Genomic DNA, 24526 nt, shown 5'->3' with positions numbered 1-24526 from the left:
TTTTCTTTCCTCTTTTTTTTAAAAAAAAATTCATACTTGTGTAAAACTAATGTAGAAATCCGCATAAAATTTTAGTTCACTTTTTCTTTTTTATCACAAAAATGAGATACAGCCAGTCTGTTATTTGCATTTTCACAAAAATGGTTCCATAAATCTGAAACTAAACATTATCATTTCACTTTCAAAATTAAAAAATCTTTAACATTTCCAGCTGTCTCTTACAGTAATTTGCTGTTTTATCTGTATAATAAACTGTTTTGCTTCTAGTCATACATATTTCCCTGACAAAAGTTTGTCATACCTAATCTTAAACAGAAGTCATACAGTTTACAGTTTCACTAATAGACTAGTCATTATGAGCAAACATTCCACACTACATTATTCTATTACACACATTATCTACAGCATATAATTCCATTCCCATTGAAAAACAAAAAGCTATTCTTTCGAACTTCTACTTTCCGCTATTCCTGTTTTAAACAGATCTATTCTTTTTTTCCCTACATTACTTCTTTTACTGTATTTTAATAAGTACTTTCATAATTTACTCCCACAATGCAGTCAAACATTACTGTTACTTCTATATAAAAAAAGTCCTGTAGGTTATCAGAACAAAGTGTTCCCTGACAAAATGTGCATGTAGTTGAAATATCATCAGGTAATTCTAATCTGCAGTCTCGTTGCCAATTTTGTTATGAGGCTTCTGTGGATTTTCTCAAAAGTCTTCAGTTAGTTTCTGCTTCCTTCTACGTGTGTTGTCACAGCTGATCCTCTCTCTTGTGTTTGTAATAACTACTCTCTTAATAGGGCATGAAATACCTAAATCAATAAATATCTGTAAGCATCCCAATGGTAGTCTTCATCACTGTGTCTGAAATACAAAGAGTTCTTTAAATGTTTTAAAAGTCAGCAAGAGAACCTTGTGTTGAAATTCTCCTTCCAGACTATGAATCAAAAGTACATTGTGTGTAACAAGTTGCCTGCTGAATACTTGATGAAACAATTAATTGTGCTCAGCTATAACTGCTATTTTCAGGGTGGTGGACATGTACCTGATGGGTCTGCAGATCCATGAACATGCTAATAAACAAAGTCAACACTGTTCAGGTGGAACGCGCCGCAAGCTTAGCTTTGCAATGGCGATGGTGGGTGGTCCTTGTGTCGTATTGATGGATGAGCCGAGTACCGGTATGGACCCTCGCTCAAAGAGATTTCTGTGGGATACAATCCTTGCTAGTTTTCAGGTCAGTGCAGATATTTTTGCAGACAGTGTTTGTCAGTGCTACACAATCATGTGTTATTTAGGTGTGAATGTAGAATAGTTTGAATGATGGATGCTAGGTGTGATAAACAATATTATGCACATCAAATAGACTGCATTGTATTCCATTTCGGTTCAGTACTGACACTTTCCTTCCTGAAAGGAAATTTATAATCTGGATAGATGTGATGAATAATTGATTTAGAAAGTTGGTCACTTGTTACTTCTGGACAAGAAAATGTAGTGAATGTTATAAAGTTCAGGGTTAACAACTTGAACACCATATCAAACTGTTCTTCTAGAGTACTAGAAGAGTAAGCACATGAATTTAATTTCTGTTCCACTGTGTTGCACTTGCCTCCGCTTTAAGAATAATGATTACGTGTTAGAGCATGTTAGATAATTGAGAAATGTTCTGTTCTCAGGGGACCAGAGGTGCAATCCTCACAACACATTCCATGGAAGAGGCAGATGCTCTTTGTTCAAGAGTTGGTATAATGGTCAAAGGAGAACTGAGGTAAATGAAAGCGAATGTCATTTTCTAATTTTTTGTAAAGTATCATTCTGTGTAAATTTTAAGTTGTTGGGAATTACTTTTTATGTCCCTCTTAATGACTGTCATAATTCTCTGAGTGAAAACATTTGTGATCATTCTTAAACAGACACAGAAAACTGCTTACACAGATCAGTTTGGTTATAAAACAGTTGTCAAGTGGTATAAAAAGGCTTTGTGCTGTGGATTTCCTTTAATGTCAGCCTTTGTTTGTATGCAATAACAATATGAAACAGAATAGATTGCCACCTTTCCACATGGAGGAGATGTAAAGTGATGCACAGGCACATATCTGAAGAATATTGATATAGAAGTCACTGAGACCAATGCACCAGTATCAAACAGAAAAGTCAGTGGAATGTCTTGTTCTGTCACATGTCATCATCATCATCATCATCATCATCATCATCATTGCCATTTAACAGTTCCAGTTTCCCAGGTACTGGTAATGAGCCTCTTCCACTTCATTCTGTCCAAATACACCTGTTGACGAAGAACATCATCCACTGTCCATCCTCTGGTCACTAGATCAGCCTTAATTGAGTCCATCCATCAGGTTTGAGGTCTTCCTTGCGGTCTTTCCCCATCCACCTGTCTTTCCAAATTTATTTTGGCTGTTCTAGTTGGCTCCATTCTCATGCTCTGCCAAATGTACTAAAATTTATTATGCCACCAGCACTTGAGCACTGCTGAAAATGTTACGTCACTGACCCTCACAATGTGGACATTCCTATTTGGCATCCAAAGAAAAACAGTCTTGGTAGCTGAGAAACAAAGTGTATTGCCACAAAAAGTGCCTAATAATAGTCCAGGATTGCAGAGAATGAGACCAGTTGGCCATGCCCTAGTCAAGGATTGCAAAGAATGAGGCCGGTTAGAATGACTACACACAATATGTTTACCACTTTTGACTCTGCAACAGAAACCCACTGCGCTCCTCACAACTCTGAGCCACATGTAAGATGAAGTTTGCTGTAAAAGTTTGTTACATCACTTGCAATATTTCAAATGCAAATATGATTTGTAGCCCTTCAGCCAGGAAGGAAGGAACTAACTGTCTTAAAGCTTGTGTGCAGATCACCTTATCCATTGGAAGTGAATCACATCATTGTGAATTAAATTTTCACATATCTACATTTTTGACCCAACTCCTGCAATTCTGCAGTCCAAACTGTATGGTTTACATTATCAATCTTGTAATATTGTAAAAATTTAATCCTTGCTGCCACCACATGCATGTTTTTTAAAAAAATGGTTTTTTGGTAGAATACAAGGGAAATGCACTCAATTTACAAAGGACATTGTACAAATCATTTGTGTAATCCATCCTAGAATATTGCTGAAGTTACAGGACCCATACCAGATAGGACTAACAGGTGATACTGAACATATACAGAGAAGGGTAACATGAGTGGCCACAGGTTTATTTGACCCATGGGGGAGTGTCACAGAAATGTGGAAAGAAGTAAACTGGCAGATTCTTGAAGATAGACTTGAAGAATCCCAAGAAAGCCTACTTAAAGTTGAATGATAACTCCCACAGGTATCGTGAACAAAAGATGAGATGAATTACAGCATGCACAGAGGTATTTAAACAGTCATTCTTCCTGTGCTTCATATGTGACTGGAATTGGGAAAAATCTTAATAACTGTTACAATGAGATGTGCTCTGTGCCATGCACTCCAAGATAGGACTCAGTGGATCAAAACTGTGACCATCTTATTGCTACTATTGTAACCCTTACTCACAGCAGGCCACAAAAGTTTATTGAACATAAATAACTGATGTAACAAAAACTTAAATTGTCAGTTAGTCCATGAAACAAACAGTAATAGTTCTTGGCAAAGTATTAATCTAAGCCACGAATAGAAATTAATGTGAAAGAGATCCAGATAATTCCAACCATGACATAGTCCGATATAAGTACTTCATAATAAAAGTCCTATCTAGGCTAGTGATGGTAGAGACCACAAGTTAAAGATTTTCAGCTCTATACACACAGTAAAGAGTTATGGCATTCAGAGTCCATAGGAAGAGGGAAAATATATAACAGCAACTGACTGCAGGGCAGCCTTACATTTGGCTCACTACAAAAGCTCATGTGATGGGCCTAAGAAGTTGGTCATATTCCTGACACAGATGCACATGCTGGACATGTGTGACATTACACTTTGATATGTCTATATCACCAATTTGTATGTCAGGAGGGGTTATTAAAATTTCCTTCTATGACATGTCTTAACTAGTTTCATTCCAGTATATTGATAGTTAAGTTAACATGCCAATAAAATACTGATGAAATTCTTATAATTTAAAGGTGCATTGGTTCAACGCAACACCTTAAGAACCTATATGGTGCTGGGTACACACTAGAGATGAAGCTGCGTGGTGGGGACCGCACACCGACGACACCATCTTCAGACAGGCACAGCGACCTAAGAGAATTTGTCAATGGGCTTTTCCCTGATGCATCTCTGGAGGAAAGCTTTGCTGATAGGCTGGTGTTTAGTGTACCACAGCATGCCGTCACATCCCTTGCTGAGTGCTTCACACAGCTTGAAAAAGGTGAGAGAGTGACACTTTCTTCAGGAACATGGTAGACGTTTATCTAAGAGTTTCTATCACATGGTGTTGTCAGTGAAATTTAGACTCCATACAAAATCATGTAAGTATTCAAATAGTGTGTGTTACAAAATAATTATTATATTCTTTGAATGTTAGCAATTGGAAGCCAAGTAACAAAAGACAGTAACCTTATTCATCACATGTGGCATTTGTAATTTCAATAGTTATATCTCCCAATAAAAATTGCTACTAATTAGTGAGCATGTGTCTAACTCAGAACTGGTCACTGCATCACTTTACTTGTAACACCTGTTCTTATTTTGGAGCATTTGATATACAGCAGCACACTACAACACTATCCAGCTGTAACAGTCATTTGAAGAAAATGGCTTGAAAATTACTCTTGCAGACAAACTTTAAAAATATCTAAACTTGGAAGATACACTACTTGCTCTTGTGGTTATGTGGACAGTTGTTTATTAATCAGAAGATCATGTTAGAACGATATTAAGACATGCTGTCCTATTATTAAATAAGAAGCAATTTCCTAATGTTCTGCAAAATATTATTTATTTGGACATGAACTCGCTTTCGACTCCCTAAGGTATCCTCAGATTACAACCAAATGTCACAAATGCATACCAAATGTGTGAGTTGCATAGGTATTACTTGTATAGAAGATACAAAAAGTGATTTCTCAGACAGTGTTCACAAGGAAGTATTACATTTGTATGTCACATAGGAAGAACCTATGACTGAAAATGAAAAAAGGGAGATTTTTGTATGGATATCATTCCATTTAAAACAGATGGAAAATGAAGTTGAACTTATAATTGTAATCTAATATACAGGGTGTTACAAAAAGGTATGGCCAAACTTTCAGGAAACATTCCTCACACACAAAGAAAGAAAATATGTTATGTGGACATGTGTCCGGAAACGCTTACTTTCCATGATAGAGCTCATTTTATTACTTCTCTTCAAATCACATTAATCATGGAATGGAAACACACAGCAACAGAACGTACCAGCGTGACTTCAAACACTTTGTTACAGGAAATGTTCAAAATGTCCTCCGTTAGCGAGGATACATGCATCCACCCTCCGTCGCATGGAATCCCTGATGCACTGATGCAGCCCTGGAGAATGGCGTATTGTATCACAGCCGTCCACAATACGAGCATGAAGAGTCTCTACATTTGGTACCAGGGTTGCGTAAACAAGAGCTTTCAAATGCCCCCATAAATGAAAGTAAAGAGGGTTGAGGTCAGGAGAGCGTGGAGGACATGGAATTGGTCCGCCTCTACCAATCCATCGGTCACCGAATCTGTTGTTGAGAAGCGTATGAACACTTCGACTGAAATGTACAGGAGCTCCATCGTGCATGAACTACATGTTGTGTCGTACTTGTAAAGGCACATGTTCTAGCAGCACAGGTAGAGTATCCCGTATTAAATCATGATAACGTGCTCCATTGAGCGTAGGTGGACGAAACTAAAATGAGCTCTAACATGGAAATTAAGCGTTTCCGGACACATGTCCACATAACATCTTTTCTTTATTTGTGTGTGAGGAACGTTTCCTGAAAGTTTGGCCATACCTTTTTGTAACACCCTGTATGCATAACTGAAACTTAAGTTAACAGAGGGGAGAAAAGAAATTTAGTTTGGTCATTTAACATAAAGCTCACATCCTGTATCATATGTTTATTATCTTCAAGTAGATCCAGTGGGACAATCTTTCTGTTTTCTTAACAGTATGTAAAATTGCACAAACTACGCCATATGCATCAATTTCTGTCAAAAGATGTTTAGCAAACAGTTGAATCTGTCTTTCCTAGTACCCAGCTTCTTTCATGTTCTGATAACTTAACTGCCACAGGTCTGCCTAGCTGACTTAGTTATACTTTCTACAATGCTTGCATGCGATTTTATTCACGTCAGTCTCTGACAAAGATTTAAATTTGTTTTTACCCTTGAATAAGAAAGTTGAGATGCTTTTGGTACTGTAAAATGCAGCTGTTGTTGTGTGACTCCTATTATGAAGATAAAAAAAATTAAAGAAGAGCCTCCCAGCTCCATTGTGATGTGACTTATCATGGTGGGAATCCTAAAGTTGTTGTTATGTATCTAGTTGTCCAGTGGTACCAATCCATAAACACATTATCAACACACTTGACCCAGTATTTAATTTTTGCAACTCAGTGACTTATTTTGTAAGAAAAACATGTTCAGAATTGTCCATGAAAATTTCAGTTGATATAGGATTAAGAGAAGAAAACTATAACTAGGTCATCAGAATCGATAGTACATGTTTTTAAACTAGAAATAAATGTGTTTCACACATATTTGAGAAGCACATAGTATGTAACATAAATCCTGCAAGATTAGTTATGATTTGTGCAAAAGATCTATTTATGTTTTTATACATTCATCAATGAGAATATTTGTACATAAAGTTATGATGTCAAGTGAACAAATTTAAAATGGGGTGAGGATTCTATTTCTTTAATTTTATCAACAAGACCTTTTGAGTTTGACACCAAACTTTGGTTTGAAATTTGTGTTCTTTGTAATGATGTAATCATTTTGATGCCATGTTCCGCCAAGCACTGACAGAAAATTCAATACATGTCAGCTTGCTTTGACAGTAAAACGTACTTAAAAGTTCAGACAAAATCATTATAAAACATTAATGAATTCATATACACAGACATATAATTGTTTACAGGATAGGTTCTCAAGGATTATTTCGTTGTCTGCATTATTATTTTATGTAAATATACTTACAAACAAATTACCTGATAATGATAATGCAAAAATTCACATTTTTCATTTGTTTCACAATACACACAAATTATGATATGAGATCCACTAAGTTTCATCATTACTTCCATCAACTTAGCCAATCAAATCACAAATACTTCCTGCCATGACTCAAATTTGCAACTTTCTCAAGTAACTGATCACATCTCTATACAGTTTTATTTATTTGGAGCATGAAGTAACATAGGCATTTTGTGCATCAACTTGATTTAAAATCTGAAACTAGTAGTAAATTCTTTAGACAAAATATTAACCACCAAGGGAAAAGATCATACTGGTTGCTTTTGAGTGCTGCAGGTGGTACAGAACTGGCACCAGACAGTCATAGACATATGACAGAATGGCAGAAAGAATGTACCATTCCCTACACTATTAGCATCCATGGAACCCCTGAACGACTGTACAGCAACTGTTCATCAGGGATGAAACTGTTCAGTGTATGGACAAAGCAGAATTAGAGGATCTAGGAATATCTATGATAAAGAGGAAGGATTGGTGCATAGCAAAACACTGGTTGTTACGGAAGCGTAGGATAATTTTAGACTTGACAGAGTGTGAAAACTGTTCACTTCAGACTGTAGTTTTGAGAATGTATTTTTAGCATTTTAAGTGAGCACCATACTGATGGATCCAAGTGGAGGACATTATTGGCTGATTTACCATTTCTTCCACCTGTCTCTTCAGAAACTGCCTGCCTAGTGTGTTTACTGTATTTGATACTGAACACTCTGTGATTCATAAAACTTTGGATCAGATGAAACAAGATCATGGTTTGAAATTTCTGATCAATTCTGACTCACTTAGCAGATAAAACCATCCACAACATACTAGATGCCATTCTCCAGTATCAAGTACAACAAAAGGACGTATTATTCAGCTGAGAACAAGGTATTATGAACCTCTATTCCTTGCCGGCCGTGGTGGCCGAGCGGTTCTAGGCACTTCAGTCCGGAACTGCACGACTGCTACGGTTGCAGGTTCAAATCCTGCCTCGTGCATGGAAGTGTGTGATGTCTATAGGTTAATTAGAAGTTCTAGGGGACTGATGACCTTAGATGTTAGGTCCCATAGTGATCAGAGCTATTTGAACCTCTATTCCTTCTAAAAATCATCAGTTATTGCCAAGCATTTTACTAGGAATACCATCTCAACTGCAGTGCAGCTATTATGAGCAAGAAGGAAGTTTGATATAGTAATTAAAATAATCTGCTCATTTGATTATTGTAGCTCCTTGCTGATAACATAGCTCATTGGAAACGTGACTAACAGGAAACAATATCTAGGTGGTACGGTTGGGTTTTCTGCTTGACGTTTGAATATTCAGCATTTTCTTCATAATTTCCTTTAGTTTCTTCATTTCAGATGTCAATGTAAGGTTATAAATCACTCTCCATTCTGCTACAATCAACTCATTACTTCAACAGGCAGTGACTTATTCATGTCGCTATGACAATATGATTTGACAACAACTTCATAATGACTGACTCAAAGAAGAACAAAGATAATACAAACAGTCTCAGCCAAGTGATCTCACAAAGTATGACGAAGTACTGATACTTTACATTCAAAGATATTAATACACAATTAGTTCTTGTAAAAAATTACTGTCAAATTATTTTTCAGAATAAATTATAAAATGACATTCATATTTTCAAATATGATCACAATTTTGAATTACATTGGATATGAAAAATAATTATGTTTTCTGAAAATAAATCCTAATTGAATGTGAAATTTATAAAATTTCTGTTTATAAAAATATAAGATTAACTTACATTATCAGAATTACAATAAATACAAAGTTAAGATTTTGATTCCATTGGATCGTTTCATTAATTTAAAGGAAGTTCCATATTCTCCAGTTTGTGACAAAAATAGGTGCACTGATCAGCTCCATTACACATGGCACATGGGGCTTCATGGGAATGAATTAGCTTATACCACAGCCAAGGAGGCGTGTACCATTCTGGATGTAATCTGCTGTCCTATCCCACTGCATGCCATGATGTCATTGCTGAGAAAGTCTGTCATGTGCCTTTGTGGAGGAAGAGTGGCTCCATTGATGGATAACAAGCTGTGATCAATAAAAGGAACTATAAGGCTGTGGCATGCCTCACTCCAGCCATGTAGAAGTGATGTAATCTGCTTAACACATGTTCAAGTAGGACACAGCCCCATGTTGCACTGATTACAATTTGCCATATTATAAGTCAATGTCTTTTATATAAATGATAAAAAGGATATAAGCTGGTTTATTAGCAGGCCTGTACTCAATTTGGAGGACTTGTACATAAATAACTGTCAAAAAATTGATTTTTTAAATTTTTGTTGTAAATAATTCTCTGTAGTTTTCTAAATGAGAAAAAGTTTACTTCCAGAAAAATGGGCCTCAGAAAGTACCAAAATTAGAGGAATTTAAAAGTGGCTGCACACACCACGACATCCCCATGGCACACATTCAGCCCTGTTAAAAATAAACTTTTGCTCTTATTTGTTTCATTTTTATGACTTTTTAGTCCCTTAAGTTGGGTAATCTGCAGAAGCTTTACGGTAGCTTATCTCTTGTTTATACAGTGAGTTTAGTCATTATTTGCTGTTGTTTTGGTGCAGATATTTTGTTTACATTGAAGTAATTGTGTGTGTGTGAGTTTCTTATTCCACTTCAAAGTAATGGGAAGAATTAAGAAGTTTGGTGTTAAACAATGTAAATTTTTTGGAAATTGGTTCACCAAATGGATTAACTCTGCTAATACTGAAATACAACATGATACAACACTTGAATTGTCAAAGTGCTTCAAAGCTAAAACTGAAGTATTTGGACAATGGGCTTGACAGTATTAATGCTGATAATAGACACTATTGATTCAGGTTGTTATTGTTGAACTCTATGCTCTATCTGAACTGGTAAATAAAGCTCTGCAGTGTAAGGAATGTGGCAATAGTGGTCTGAAGGTAGTTGAGGATATACGTTCTAGAAGAGGTTGAATATCAAAATTAAGAATTGTTTGCAATTTTTGTGATATAAATGAATGTCGTTATTCTTGTGCTGTAACTAAACGGAGAGAGTATAACACAAATATTAAACATGCTTATGCTGTGAGATGTATAGGCAAAGGGCACAGAAGTGCACAAATTTTCTTTGCTCTTATCGACTTACCACCCACTAAAAGGTTTGACGGGTACAATAAAATTATTCTACAGACTTTAGAAGAAGTAGCAAATGATAGTATGAAAAATGCTGTTCGAGGAAAGTGTAAACATGAATGACAGCAATACACATATGTCTGCAGCCCTGGATGCATCCTCACAACAAAGAGGCCATAGGTCCCTAAATGATTTAGTGACAGCTACCTTCTTGGAGAATGGTAAAGTCATTGATGTAGAATGCATTGCCAAGTACTGGTATGGCTGTACTAGTGGAATTGAAAATCATAAATGTTTGATTAATTTTAGTGGTTATTGTGGAGTGATGGAATCTGAAGGTGTTGCGAAGATATTTCACAAGTCAGTGGAGAAATGTGGTGTGATATATACATCTTATCTAGGAGAAGGAGAATCAAATGGGTACAAAGAAGTTCGTGAATCCAAACCTTATGCTGACACAAAAACGGAAAAAAGTGGATTGTGTTGGACGTGTCCACAAAAGGTTAGGGAGAAGATTGAGGAACTTGAAGAGGAATTTGAAGCGAAAGAAATTAGTGGATGTGGTTGGCTTACAGGTGAAAAAATAGACAGGTTGCAGTATTAAGGACAAGCGATGAGACAAAATAAAAATGACCTCGAGGGAATGAAAAAGGCAGTATGGGCTACCTTCTTTCATAAATCCTCCACAGATAAGAACCCATGTCATGCACTCTATGCTTACCTGGCAATGATTCATGGTGTGGCTACCATGGTGTGACTCTTTAACTCAAGATGAGAATTACAACCATAAACATTCTTTGCCATTCACTATAATGGAAGTTATGAAACCTATATATAGGGATATTATGGCCAGATTATTACAGAAATGTTTACATGGTAGGATTCAAAATCCAAATGAAAGTTTCAACAATTGTACATAGGACAGATACCAAAAACAGTTCCAGTAGGACTAAATATTTTGAAAATAGGTGTGCTAGATGCTGTTCTATGTTTCAATAATGGTGCAGTGTCAAGGCTTAATATTATGGAACTGATGGGAGTGCATAGAGCTCTAATAGCCATTGACCGAAAAAGACTTCGAAGCAGAAAAATCAGAGTTGGAAGCCACCAGAGAAGCAAGAATAAGAAGAATGAGTATGAAGAAATGAAGGACAACACAGGAAGCAAGATGAATATGGGCTTGGGATGCATTATAGTTGAATTCTTTTATCTTGGCGGCTCTTGCATGCCTGCCCAGACGCGGGAGATTGCTGCGTTGCCAGTTGCACACGACGCACGCGCCAAGAGAAGCAGCTCTATAGTATAGTATAGTTCGCAAGCTTCCGTTTAGGGGGGAGTGCGCAGTTTATGAAGTAAAGCCACCACGGCCGCATTAACCCTTTCGCTGCTACAGAGACATGCTCCCCGCATTCCGCGCTGTGCGCGATTTTTGTCACTGCACTGCTCGCCTGTGCTGACACGTGGTGTTTCCGACTGCTTTGACGCACTTATCATTCGATTCCACAAAAACTATTTGGTCCAAAAATTAGATTTTTACACATCTTCTTGACTGATACCTTCCCCCCACTTCCTTTGACTGATTGAAGTGCTTTAAAATAAAGCCAAACGCGCCCGGTGTAAATAAAACTTTTATTACAGCCGCGAAAGACGGAATATTTCTCAATATTACATACGACACCTATGTGGCACTTAAATTAAATGAGATATTGTTATACAGTAAATTTTATATGAAATTTAGGTACCTTGTCCACATCTCATTCTCAACATTGTGGCAACTAAAATTGACCATACGGAAAGTATACGCTATGGACTTTTACCTCTGCAAACTCTTCAAAATTTCATGCAATGGTTTACTACATTTAATGCTGCACAATAACTGGGTTGAACATCGAAACAAAATTAAGTCATTTATGGGGGGAAGGTATCAGTCAAGAAGATGTGTAAAAATCTAATTTTTGGGCAAAATAGTTTTTGTGAAATCGAATGATAAGTGTGTCAAAGCAGTGGGAACACCATGTGTCTGCACAGGCGAGCAGTGCAGTGATGACAAAATCGCGCACAGCGCGGAATGTGGGGAGCACGTGACTGCAGCAGCGAAAGGGTTAATGAAGAGATAAAGCACTAGAAATTTCAAAAAATTGCATTCAAACGAATAAAATTCATGAAGTAAGACACTTCGATATTGTTTTTAAATAAAGAAAATATTTAGCATCGCACAAGGTTTGAACTCTTTACCTTTCTAACCCAACGCCTTAACCGTTGCGCTAGCGCAGCTTGTCATGCAACTTCTCTCCATAAGGACTCTAACAAGTCACGCAAAATTCTGACAAACACTGTTGGTATGCCTATGAATTACTCGCACTTCGTCGAAGTACAATAGGAAATAAACAATTACCGCTGTTCTTTATTACGAAAAAGCGGTTCGTGAAATTGATACAAACACCTTTCCTTGCTATCGCCTGAATTAATAGTCTTATTGCTTGTTTGGTTTAATTAATTAATAGAAAATGAAGCAATTGGTATAAAGAATGGTTTTTCCAAACTTTCAAAAAACAAAGTCTGCTATCAAGACATTGCTTTTGTTCTATTACTTTATTTATGACTGAACGTTTCTAAAACTGAAGACACTCGTCTGTGCTCTGCTCTGCAGTCGAGATCTAGCAATGTCGTTCTCTGTTCATTGGCTGACTGTATTTTTTGACGTCAGATGCGCAGAACGAACCTAAACTCGGCCGCCAACATAAATGATGCACACCATGCAAGTTTAATAGAAAAAGCAAGTTTTAACTTCAACTTGACTTTCCTGAAATATTGTACGAGGTGCGGCTAGAAAAAAACCGGAATGATGCTGGAAAAAACTTTTATTTACAATTTCATGTTATCTCCTTCAATGTACTCTCCTCCTCGGTCTCTACACCACTCCATACGAATTTTCCACTGTTCATAGCAATGCTGCAGATCATTTTCGGTAAGTCCATACATTACTTCTGTCGCTTTTTCTTTTACTGCTTCAACAGTCTCAAATCTAGTTCCTTTCAAAGCTGACTTGACTTTAGGGAAAAGAAAAAAGTCACAGGGGGCCAAATCAGGTGAGTAGGGTGGATGATCTAAGATGGGAATGTTGTGTTTTGCCAAAAACGTCTTCACTGACAACGCACTGTGAGCTGGGGCATTGTCTTGGTGAAGGATCCATGACTTTTTTCTCCACAAATCGTTCCGTTTTCTCCGTACTCGCTCACGTAGGGTAGCCAGGACGCTAACGTAGTAATGCTGATTCACTGTTTGTCCCTCTGGTACCCAATCAATGTGCACAATCCCTTTGATGTCAAAAAAAAACAATCATCATTGCCTTGAATTTCGATTTTGACATTCGTGCTTTTTATTGTCGTGGAGGACCAGGAGTTTTCCAATGCATCGATTGGCGTTTAGTTTCTGGATCGTAAGTAAAAAACCACGATTCATCGCAAGTAATAACATTTTGTAAGAAGGTGGGATCACTTTCAATGTTTTCCAGGATGTCAGAACAAATCATTCTTCGGCGTTCCTTCTGTTCAATTGTGAGACACTTTGGAACCATTTTTGAACACACTTTGTTCATGTTGAAACTTTCATGAAGAATCTGCCTAACACTTTCCTTGTCAACTCCTGTTAACTGAGACACTGCTCTGATTGTTAAACGGCGATCTTGTCGAACAAGTTTACCGATTTTTTCAATGTTTGCATCAGTTTTTGCTGACAGTGGTCTGCCAGTGCGAGTGTCATCACTGGTGTCTTCGCGGCCATCTTTAAATCGTTTAAACCACTCAAACACTTGTGTTCGCGATAAACAATCATCGCCGTACACTTGTTGTAACATTACAAACGTTTCACTTGCAGATTTTCCTAGTTTGAAACAAAATTTGATGTTAACATGCTGTTCTTTCTGTACACTCAACATTTTCCGACGCACAGACAAAACGTCAACTACTTAAAACAGACGCCACGGGCAGACTGAGTGCAGGAGGCAGATGAAACTCGAGCAGTAGGTGGAGCGAGAGTCACGTGACAGGCCACGCGACTTTCAGCCTTATTGCATTCGTTTCATTGTTTCGCCAGTACTAGTCCGGTTTTTTTCTAGCCACACCTCGTATACTGCCTTAAAACATTCGTTACTAAAAAGTAGATTACTCTTGTGACTTAACTTTAAAAATAAAAAGCTTTTTTGTAGAAAAACCCTGAATTCATTTACAAAAGTTTTGATAATTCTACTTAAAATTTTTTTGTGCCACTCGTTATGACAGCACCATCTTTTCAATAGTCTGCTTTAAAGATAATAGTGTGAAGAACAGGAAAAAATATACCTTCTACTTTGTTTCTATTTTGAGTAATGTTTACCTATGATGTACATAAATAATTAGCATGGTTTAGTCACTTGCAACAAAAAAATACAATTAAAAAAGTGTGAAAGCAAAAGCTGTTGTTCATATACAAAAATGTTCCCAAAAATTGTCTTAAAAGGGGGTAAGCATTATATGGGCTTACAAATCATATTCTTTGAGTTATACAGTTTAAAAAACTGACAATTTTTTCAAGGTTTCACTGCTGTTCACAAACCAGTACCCTTAAGCTATCAAGCAAGGGATTTTAGTGTGTGTAGGAATGGTTGGCTCATCCAAATACTACATTATAAGAAAAAGAAAAAGATGCACTATGAAAGAATTATCCAAATGGGATAGAAATTAGTGGATATGATGTACATGTTGTGGATTTTGTTTTAGGAGAGCAAGCATCATAAGTTGAGTAACTTAATAATGTGTGTCTGTAATGCAAGCAGTTATTCAGCTTGGAAATGACTGATAGTCTTCCCGTTAGGTGTTATGCCAGATTCTGTCCAATAGACATGTTAGATCATCAAAATCTCAAGCTGGTTGTAGCTCCCCATCCATAATGCTCCAAATGTTTTCGTTTGAAGAGAGATGTGGCAACCTTGCTGCCCAGATAGAATTTGACAAGCATGAAGACAAGCAGTAGAAACTCTTGCTGTGTGTGGGGGTTCCATTTCTGAAATGGAAGCCCAGGATAGCTTGCCATGAAGAGGAGCAAAATAAGGCATATAATATCATTGACACACCACTATGCAGTAAGGGTGCCACAGATGACAACCAATTGAGTCCAGCTATGAAATGAAATGCCACTCCTGCCTGCCACTTCTTGTTGTTGGGCTTTGTGGTGGGCAACCATCAGACTGATATCACACAGCTGTCCGGTGAATATCCAGACATGTATTTAGGTGGGAACCTCAATGGCTGTCAGAGTAGAATTGGTTTCAGTGATGGATCTTGCTTCAAACTGAACATCAGGTCGGGAGGGTACAGAAGCAAATAACCAGAGCCACTTCCTCATCCCCTCAAACCCAGAACCTCCCACAGAAGAACCCCAAAAGTGCCCCACTTGTGACAGGATACTTTCCGGGGCTGGATCAAACTCTGAATGTGGCTCTCCAGCAGGGATACAACTTCCTCAAATCCTGCCCTGAAATGAGATCCATCCTTCATGAAATCCTCCCCACTCCACCAAGAGTGTCTTTCCGCCGTCCACCTAACCTTCGTAACCTCTTGGTTCATCCCTATGAAATTCCCAAACCACCTTCCCTACCCTCTGGCTCCTACCCTTGTAACCACCCCCAGTGTAAAGCCTGTCCCATGCACCCTCCAACCCCCACCACCTACTCCAGTCCTGTAACCCGGAAAGTGTACACGATCAAAGGCAGAGCCACGTGTGAAAGCACCCATGTGATTTACCAACTGACCTGCCTACACTGTGAAGCTTTCTATGTGGGAATAACCAGCAACAAACTGTTCATTCACATGAATGGACACAGGCAGACAGTGTTTGTTGGTAATGAGGATCACCCTGTGGCTAAACATGCCTTGGTGAACGGCCAGCACATCTTGGCACAGTGTTACACCGTCCGGGTCATCTGGATACTTCCCACTAACACCAACCTATCAGAACTCCGGATATGGGAACTTGCTCTTCAATATATCCTCTCTTGCTGTTACCCACTAGGCCTCAACTTCCACTAATTTCAAGTTGCCGCCACTCATACCTCACCTGTCATTCAACAACATCTTTGCCTCTGTACTTCTGCCTCGACTGACATCTCTGCCCAAACTCTTTGCCTTTACATATGTCTGCTTGTGTCTGTACACGATCGGATGGATATGTGTGTCTGTGCGAGTGTATACCTGTCTTTTTTTTCCCCCTAAGGTAAGTCTTTCCGCTCCCGGCATTGGAATGACTCCTTACCCTCTCCCTTAAAACCCACATCCTTTCGTCTTTCCCTCTCCTTCCCTCTTTCCTGATGAAGCATCCGTGGGTTGCAAAAGCTTGAATTTTGTGTGTGTCTTTGTGTTTCTAACAACATACCAACGCTTTCGTTTGGTAAGTTACATCATCTTTGTTACACACCTTTCTGTTCAATTTGGATAATTCATTCATGATTTGCAATTTTTTTGTCTTGGTGTATATTCCTGATCAGCCAGCCGCCTTTCCTTACTTACTTCCCTGTGGCTTCTCTGGTTGGTAAAATATTTTAACTCTCTTCATCTCATGGGTAATTGTAAAGCTGCTAATAAGAATGACATTTCACACCCTAAACAAACAACAGGAGATATCATGCTTGGACATGCTCATTAGCATACACTGTTCAAACTTGTCCAGTTTGTTGATTCATCTATGCAGGTTCTCCAATGTATCCAGAATGAGTGGTATGCCACTTTCAGCTATGTAATGCTGCATAATTAAAGTCATCATAAAAAGATCATCATAAAAAGAAATGGAGACAGGTGTCACATGGATTGTCATTGAAAATTGGTTTCAATCCCAGCAGTAATTGTTGCAGTCAGTTAATGTAGGTCCAGTTAAACCAGTTTCCATGTGAACCATTGCCACGGCCATTACATGCAATGGACATATGGAGGTGGGCAGCTTGCAAAAGGCCATGTGTCTCAATTGCACAGAAACAAGGTAGTAGCTGACTGGAGGCCTGTTTGTCCAGAGGGAGACAGTTTTGCCTCTTTGCTTGCACTAACGAGTCAGTGAGGCATGTATCTACCGGTGTGTGGAGAGCATAGTTCAAGCCTCCAGTGGTTCTCTGATGTTTGAGGATGCTATTCAATCCATGACTTGGTCCCTCAATTCAGTTTACTGTGAACATGGACCTATATGTTTATTTCAACATTCTCAGTATTAAAATGTTGCCCATTCTTCTCATGCTCACAATAGGCATGGTGTGGACACTGCCACCTTCCAAGACTACAAAAGTCATGTAGATATGTTCCTGGTCTGATGCACAGTCAAGTGCTCTGTTATGCCTTGTCTGGTCTGTGCTAAATCACCTGATACTTATCTCAAAGAAAGTATCTGGGACTGTTTGGAGCTGCAGGTGAAACACAATTTGGTAGCTCTACTGGATCTGAAATGTGGCTTCACATGGATATAACATACCTGACGAAACTTGTGGACTCTCCTCACTGAATTAAGGCCATTATCAAGGCTAAAGATGGTGGTACACAGTATTAGTGTGATCTCTCCAGAAGATGAGTAATCTTTTGCCAGGCTCAGTTCGAAACCTGTCTTCCAGCTTTTGTGATGTGTAGGGTTTAGTAAGTTTAAAAATACCAACCTCTTATTGACTTTATACAAAAATCTGTAATAGATTTCCAGCATTTAATTAGGAAACTTTCTTTTCCGTTGTTGTAACCCTCATTTTATGGCCAAAAGACATGTACTCAACACAAATAAACTTCTGTAACAACAGATTAAAATTGTCTACTAGTCCACAAAAAATAATAGTTTTGGTTGAAAGTAGGAGGAGCCAAGTGAGAAATTAACATAAGCCAAAGAAGAAATTAATATGTGATAGTTCTTACTGAAATTTATGTAAGCCAAAGCTCAGCTAATTCACTATGCACATGTATTGTACATATGACATTAAGCAAATTTCCATTAAGGCTTCACAGTATGATGTCCTCATAAGATGAAACACTATGCAACATCAGTTCACTTGTATAGGTGAAGGTAGATAACAGCAACTGCATGATGGTCCAACATCAGTGGCCTTATGTTTTCCTATTACAGTGGTGCATGTGATAGGTCTGCGATATCTGTACTGTTACCACCACAGGTGACCTCACCAGATGTGTCACCTTCCATATATCAATACATTTGTATCTTCTGTTTGCACATCCAGTGGGGTTACCAAAGCAAAGCTTTTGTGTTTGAATGAGGGTATAGCTTTGCAGCAGTTTTGCTCTTTTGTTTGCCTGTCACAAATGAATGATTGTCCTATAATTTCAATACCACTTTAAAATCACTTCTTTGTGAGTGATTCAACAATTTCAATATGCAGTCTCAAACATGAATACTTTGTCCAAGAAACAGTTCTTGGCAAGTTTCACTAAGTGAGATGTATTAGCAGAAACAAAAACTTATCTTCAACGATCAGCAGGATTGCTGAAGTTACAGTACCCCACTGATGTACCTTTCATCTTTCTCATCATATTTTCCTTATTAATAAAGAATAAATAACTTATCACAACTGACTCAAACACATGCAGACATTTGAATTCATGCTTTGGTTCATGCATTATGTCCCAGCTCTCGTAATGGAGGTGGAACCATATGTAGTAGCACACCCTTCAGCCTTGTTTCTGTCCACCGTGGTCATAAGTAATACATGTTGAGGTCATACAACCCAACCTGAGTATATGTACAACAGGTATAATGTGATATTACGTTGCTCTTTTTGTGTATAGCTTGTTATTTTAATGTTATTCATCCTATTTGAACTGATACTGTTGTTTTAATCAAAGGGCAGAGACTAGCAGAAACAGGTGAAAATTCTGTCACTCTTTACTGATGTTTATGATCTGAACTTCAAATATAGTCACTAATTTAATTCATATACTTGTACAGGATATATTTTGAAATTTATAATTATGTGTAATTAATTGGTAGTTTACAATCTTCCATAAAAAAAAACTAAATATTTTCTTTGGTTCTATAGCGAAGCAGGAGCTTGATATAGAAGAATACAGCTTCAGCCAGACAACGCTGGAACAAGTTTTTCTGAAGTTTGGTCACTACGATGAAGTGAATGGTGACTGAGGCAACTCCAGATTTTTTGTTGATGACTTACTTTCATCGTGTGTAAAAAAGACAAATAGTTCGTTATCATATTTTAGGGCTGTAAATATTTATGAAGTACAACAAAAACGTTTTAGGTAGTGTAAAAAAATAAAAAATAAAAAAACAATAAGTTGAAACTAAAACAAAATCCATTGAATCATTTACACTATCCAACAAGATGAAGGCTGTTTTTCAATATGCATGTGAAGTCTGAGTCCCCCTTACAATTCATTGTCAGATTTGTATTGACAGTTCTACATATTTTTGACATTGTTTTATTAAAGTGTTGGTGCCACAATCTGATTTGAAAGGTGATGAAACTGAATACAAAATGTTGCTATAAAAAAGGTATGAAGGAGAATTTCTTATGGAGGCTCTAAGATCTGGACTCTCAGTGCAAAAATTATGACTATGTGCCTGAGGGAGTCATGTCGTGTGTTATGTGATGTGATGTTATGTTGTTATCATTTATGAGACAGTGTTTTTGTCAAATTTATGATACTGGAGCTAAGAACTTATACCTAATTGTGTTGCTAAATTGATGCAGCTGGAATTAAATAGGTTATCTGAACAAACATTAACTTTATGTTGTTGTCATTTTCAGGAAGAGAAAATATGTGTATTGTGTTTATAGCAGTTTGAGTAACAAGGAAATTGCTTGCTATGGACATAAAAAACTTGTTTCCAAAGATATATCAACACTTTCATTGTTTGTTTAAAAACTGAGTATGAGTTGCACATTTGTTTAAATTATTTTAATTTTCAGCATCTTTGTGCTAAAAATTTGTCAAGAGGGCCAAGTGAATGCCGTAAATTCTCTTAAAAGAAGAATGAAAAAGCATTAGTATTTCTTGTAGAAAATGTAATGTAGTTGTCATTATTTAATGTACAGCAAGGCACAAGAAACATTTGCCCTTGTTTTGTTGTAAGTAATTTTCTTAAAACTGAAATGAGACTGTATTTGTGATTTTGCGGAGAATCAGTATTTTTAATTTTATTAGCATGCAATACATTAATGGCAATTGGATTTTGTAATTTTAAGTAATGGAACAAGTCAGTGGCATATGGATTAAAAACATTGCCAAAAGTACTTTGTGAGCATCACAACGAATAGGGTTCCATATAGAAGGAGATTGTTTTTAATCTTTAAGAGAGCTACAATTATAATCATACATTTCATTTGGCTGTGATTTTGAAACACATTTTATCTGCTTTAAATAAGTGTTTGCAAATGGGCTATGACAAATAATGAAGCAGGGTTTACCATTTTCATCCACCATATTTCACTATACTGGTAAACACACTGTAATAAAAATGAATTTTTCATGAAAGGAATCTTAGTTTGCTATTATTTACTTATTTATTTTTAAGAAATATGCATATCTTACAGTTAGGTTGTTGCAGCTCAGCATTTCATATAAAAAGTAATGTTCCCCAAAATATACAGGCACAGCAGAAAAAAGTATTCCTTTGAATTGTTTAGCATGGGTTTTAATTCTGTCCTCAAGGAAATGCATTTTCTTTCAAAAATATAGGGAAAATACAAAAGGAAATAGATTCAAGTTTTGTTCCGTGAATTCTGAACAATCGGAAACGAAGTAGGCACTGCAGCTATGAATAAATAAAAATAAACATAACAGTAATAACTTAATTACAACTCAGCTGTTACACCTTGTGCTCTTCTCTCATCTTATTATTTCTACATTTTAAGTTTAAATTCCACTTATAATGTGAAAGAGTCTGTGACAAAAGTACACTCTTAAATTGTGACTGAAATTTAATTGATACAAATTTATGCATTTTCTCCTTTACTATTGTTATTGTTATTAGTTTGTGAATATTATCTGAAGAAATCATAGATCATTCACAATATTTTGTTTTACCGTGTAAGTACTCTCCACTCAGTCTGCCAGCCAGCCACCCCCATTTATGCTTCATTTGTAACCATAGCCTTCAGCTTGCTTGCTTTTGTTTAAATGATTTATTATAATCAGGAAACAACGACTTTAAAAGCTGTTTGTCAATTGCATACTTTTTATAAAAATTTACACAATACGAATATAGTGGTTTTAATAAATCTGTTATATATTTTGATTTTAGTGAGGGACAGTTCTTTAAAGCACATTTTTTTATAAACTACTGTGAAGTCTGATATAAAATTATAAGTTTTTGAATTCATAATTTGAATTTTAAAATGTACATAATTGATGTACATGGTATCAAAATTCTTGTTGGTATTATACATTAAAATAATTTATGTTCAGTTTCTCTCAAATTAGATATCTACGTGAATGCTGTCTCTTAAAGAATTACAACATAGTAGTGTGGCTTTTGTAAATGTGTTTAAGCTGGGAGTGACTTGGCCATTGAATTAGAAATATCTTGCTTCGTGAAATGTCTTGTTCTGTTTTGTGGCATTTTGATGGATTAAATCAGCAAAACTTTAGTATTCCTCCAAGAATAACTACATTAGAAGGAGGCAGATAAATCTAAGATTTTATTTATTTATTCATCTTTTGATCATTCACACATTACTATCTCTTGGAAATTTGTGTGAAGAAAACAAAGAAAGATTTATGATAAAATCTAGAGAATTTGTTAATTTTATTTTGAAAGTTTTATTGCAAGTTTTATTTAAGAGCAGACCAACTAAATGCTAGCAATTTAGACACTCAATTATTAAGCCATTTCATATGTAGAATATTTCTAAAAAGTTATAAAATAGTGAAAAGGAACAGCAGAGCTCAAGCTAGGCAATTTCTTGCAAATTATCGCTTTATTTCAGTCTTAAAATATTGCTATTCAGTATTCAGTAGATTTTGTGGAAATAATATTTTGAAATTATTCATGTTTTAGTTTTATATTATAATAAGCCAGCTGGTCTGGTGCAAGTGTCATTTTCAGCTGCTTGTTTTAATATATGATAGCCATAGTGTCAACAACAGACATATTCTTCTTCTGTAGGGGAAAAATAATAAAATTATAGCAACATTTATGCTAAGGGTGAAATCTGTTTATAATAGACAAGACTGCATTTCAAATTTAATGATATTTGTTATTTAATAAACAGTGTAAATTGTAAAGTGAAAAATTCATAGAGAATGGACAGAATGTTTAGAATGTCATATGAAGATTTTTTGTCAAAGCATAATTTTCATTAAATGTACATAAATTATTTTTTTATTGCTGTTGTGCAGTTAGTGTGTCACATTGTTTGGACAATCTCACTGCCAAGATCAGTCATTTTCAATAGACATCCTAACTGTGAAAGTTAAGCACAACGTAAAGTGAAATTATGCATGTTATTTACTTAGAATATATTGAGATTACTCTGTAAACTGTTACCAAATAATGACTTGTTGGGAGACAAATAGTTCTGTATTCAATAACTTACAAAATTAAGTACCTGAATCCCATTACACCAGTTCTCAAGTGAAAGTCGATGAGCATTGGCCTTTGGATAAGAGTAGCTTTCCAGGAAAATTATCACAGGGCTGCGTCTATTGTTTCACGTACAGCACTTACAAGGGAACCTCCCCATCGCACCCCCCTCAAATTTAGTTATAAGTTGACACAGTGGATAGGCCTTGAAAAACTGGACACAAATCAATCGAGAAAACAGGAAGAAGTTGTGTGGAACTATGAAAAAAATTAGTAAAATATACAAACTGAGTAGTCCATGCGCAACATATGCAACATCAAGGACGTTGTAGCACAAGGGGCGCCGTGGTCCCGTGGTTAGCGTGAGTAGCTGCGGAACGAGAGGTCCTAGGTTCAAGTCTTGCCTCGACTGAAAATTTTACTTTCTTTATTTTCGCAAAGTTTATGATCTGTCAGTTCGTTTATTGACGTCTCTGTTCACTTAAGAAGTTTAGTGTCTGTGTTTTGCGACCGCACCGCAAAACCGTGTGATTAGTAGACGAAAGGACGTGCCTCTCCAATGGGAACCATAAACATTTGATCGCAAGGTCATAGTTCAACCAATTCCTCCACAGGAAAACATCTGATATATTCTATACGACACTGGTGACGGCATGTGCGTCACATGACAGGAATATGTTGTCGACCCACCTAACTTGTACACTTAGCGAATGGTAAAAATATTTTTCTACCTTGCCCGATTTAGGTTTTCTTGTGGATGTGATAATCACTCTGAAAAAAGTGATGAAAAAATAAGAGTTTGTCACATAAACTGAAAATAAAAATTTAAACTTTTCACTCGAGGGAAGACTTGAACATAGGACCTCTCGTTTGATAGCTGCTCTCGCTAACCACGGGACCATGGCGCTCTGTGTCACGGACTGTCCTTGATGTTGCCTATCTTCGCATGGACTACTCAGTTTGTATATTTTACTAATTTTTTTCATAGTTCCACACAACTTCTTCCGGTTTTCTCGACTGATCTGTGTTCAGTTTTTCAAGGCCTATCCACTGTGCCAACTTATAACTAAATCTGAGGGGGGTGCGATGGGGAGGTTCCCTTGTTAGATTACATGGAAGTCTGTGCGGACAGAATAAAGAGATAATGGAACAATATTAGTTTTTCTGTACTGAATGAACATGTGACCTACAATATTAATTCTCTCTCTCTCTCTCTCTCTCTCTCTCTCTCTCTCTCTCTCTCTCTCTCTCACACACACACACACACACACACACACACACACACACACACATTCTAATCAGATTTTTTTTCAGTTGGTGAGTTCTGCAGTCAGACTGCAATTATGTTACATCTTCTTTACCAGTACAGAATATAAATACCTCTTGCCCGAACTAAAATATGCCTGTGTTGAGTGCATATCAAAGCAGGATTTTTATATTTTTAAATATTGATGGAAAGCTAGAAGAAAGACTTTTGGACCAAAACTGAATTTTGATTATTAGAATACAAGAGAATATCACTCTTACAGAACTGAAATAAAAGAGAAACTGTACAGCATTAACATTTTACAAAAAAGTCACTTATATTTTGAAAGACTTGAGTCATGTGTAAACACAATACATGG

At 36.7% G+C, this 24526-nt stretch overlaps 1 protein-coding gene across 2 annotated transcripts in view; it reads left to right on the top strand.

Annotated features, from left to right (window-relative positions):
• The window catches only part of LOC126202954 (cholesterol transporter ABCA5-like), a 329252-nt gene extending 306361 nt beyond the window's left edge, over window positions 1-22891 (top strand). For both annotated transcript variants that reach the window (XM_049937074.1, XM_049937072.1), the window contains 4 exons: window positions 1037-1244; window positions 1687-1778; window positions 4133-4380; window positions 19399-22891. In XM_049937074.1, the coding sequence (XP_049793031.1) occupies window positions 1037-1244; window positions 1687-1778; window positions 4133-4380; window positions 19399-19499 (649 nt within the window). In that variant the 3' untranslated portion in view covers window positions 19500-22891. The remainder of the gene's footprint in view (window positions 1-1036; window positions 1245-1686; window positions 1779-4132; window positions 4381-19398) is intronic.
• The last annotated feature ends 1635 nt before the right edge of the window (window positions 22892-24526 follow it).

This window comes from Schistocerca nitens, chromosome 9, assembly GCF_023898315.1.
Source record: "Schistocerca nitens isolate TAMUIC-IGC-003100 chromosome 9, iqSchNite1.1, whole genome shotgun sequence".
NCBI classification, from domain to species: domain Eukaryota; kingdom Metazoa; phylum Arthropoda; class Insecta; order Orthoptera; family Acrididae; genus Schistocerca; species Schistocerca nitens.
The sequence above is the reverse complement of the archived record's forward strand: the minus strand, read 5'-3'. Positions and strand labels throughout refer to the sequence as shown.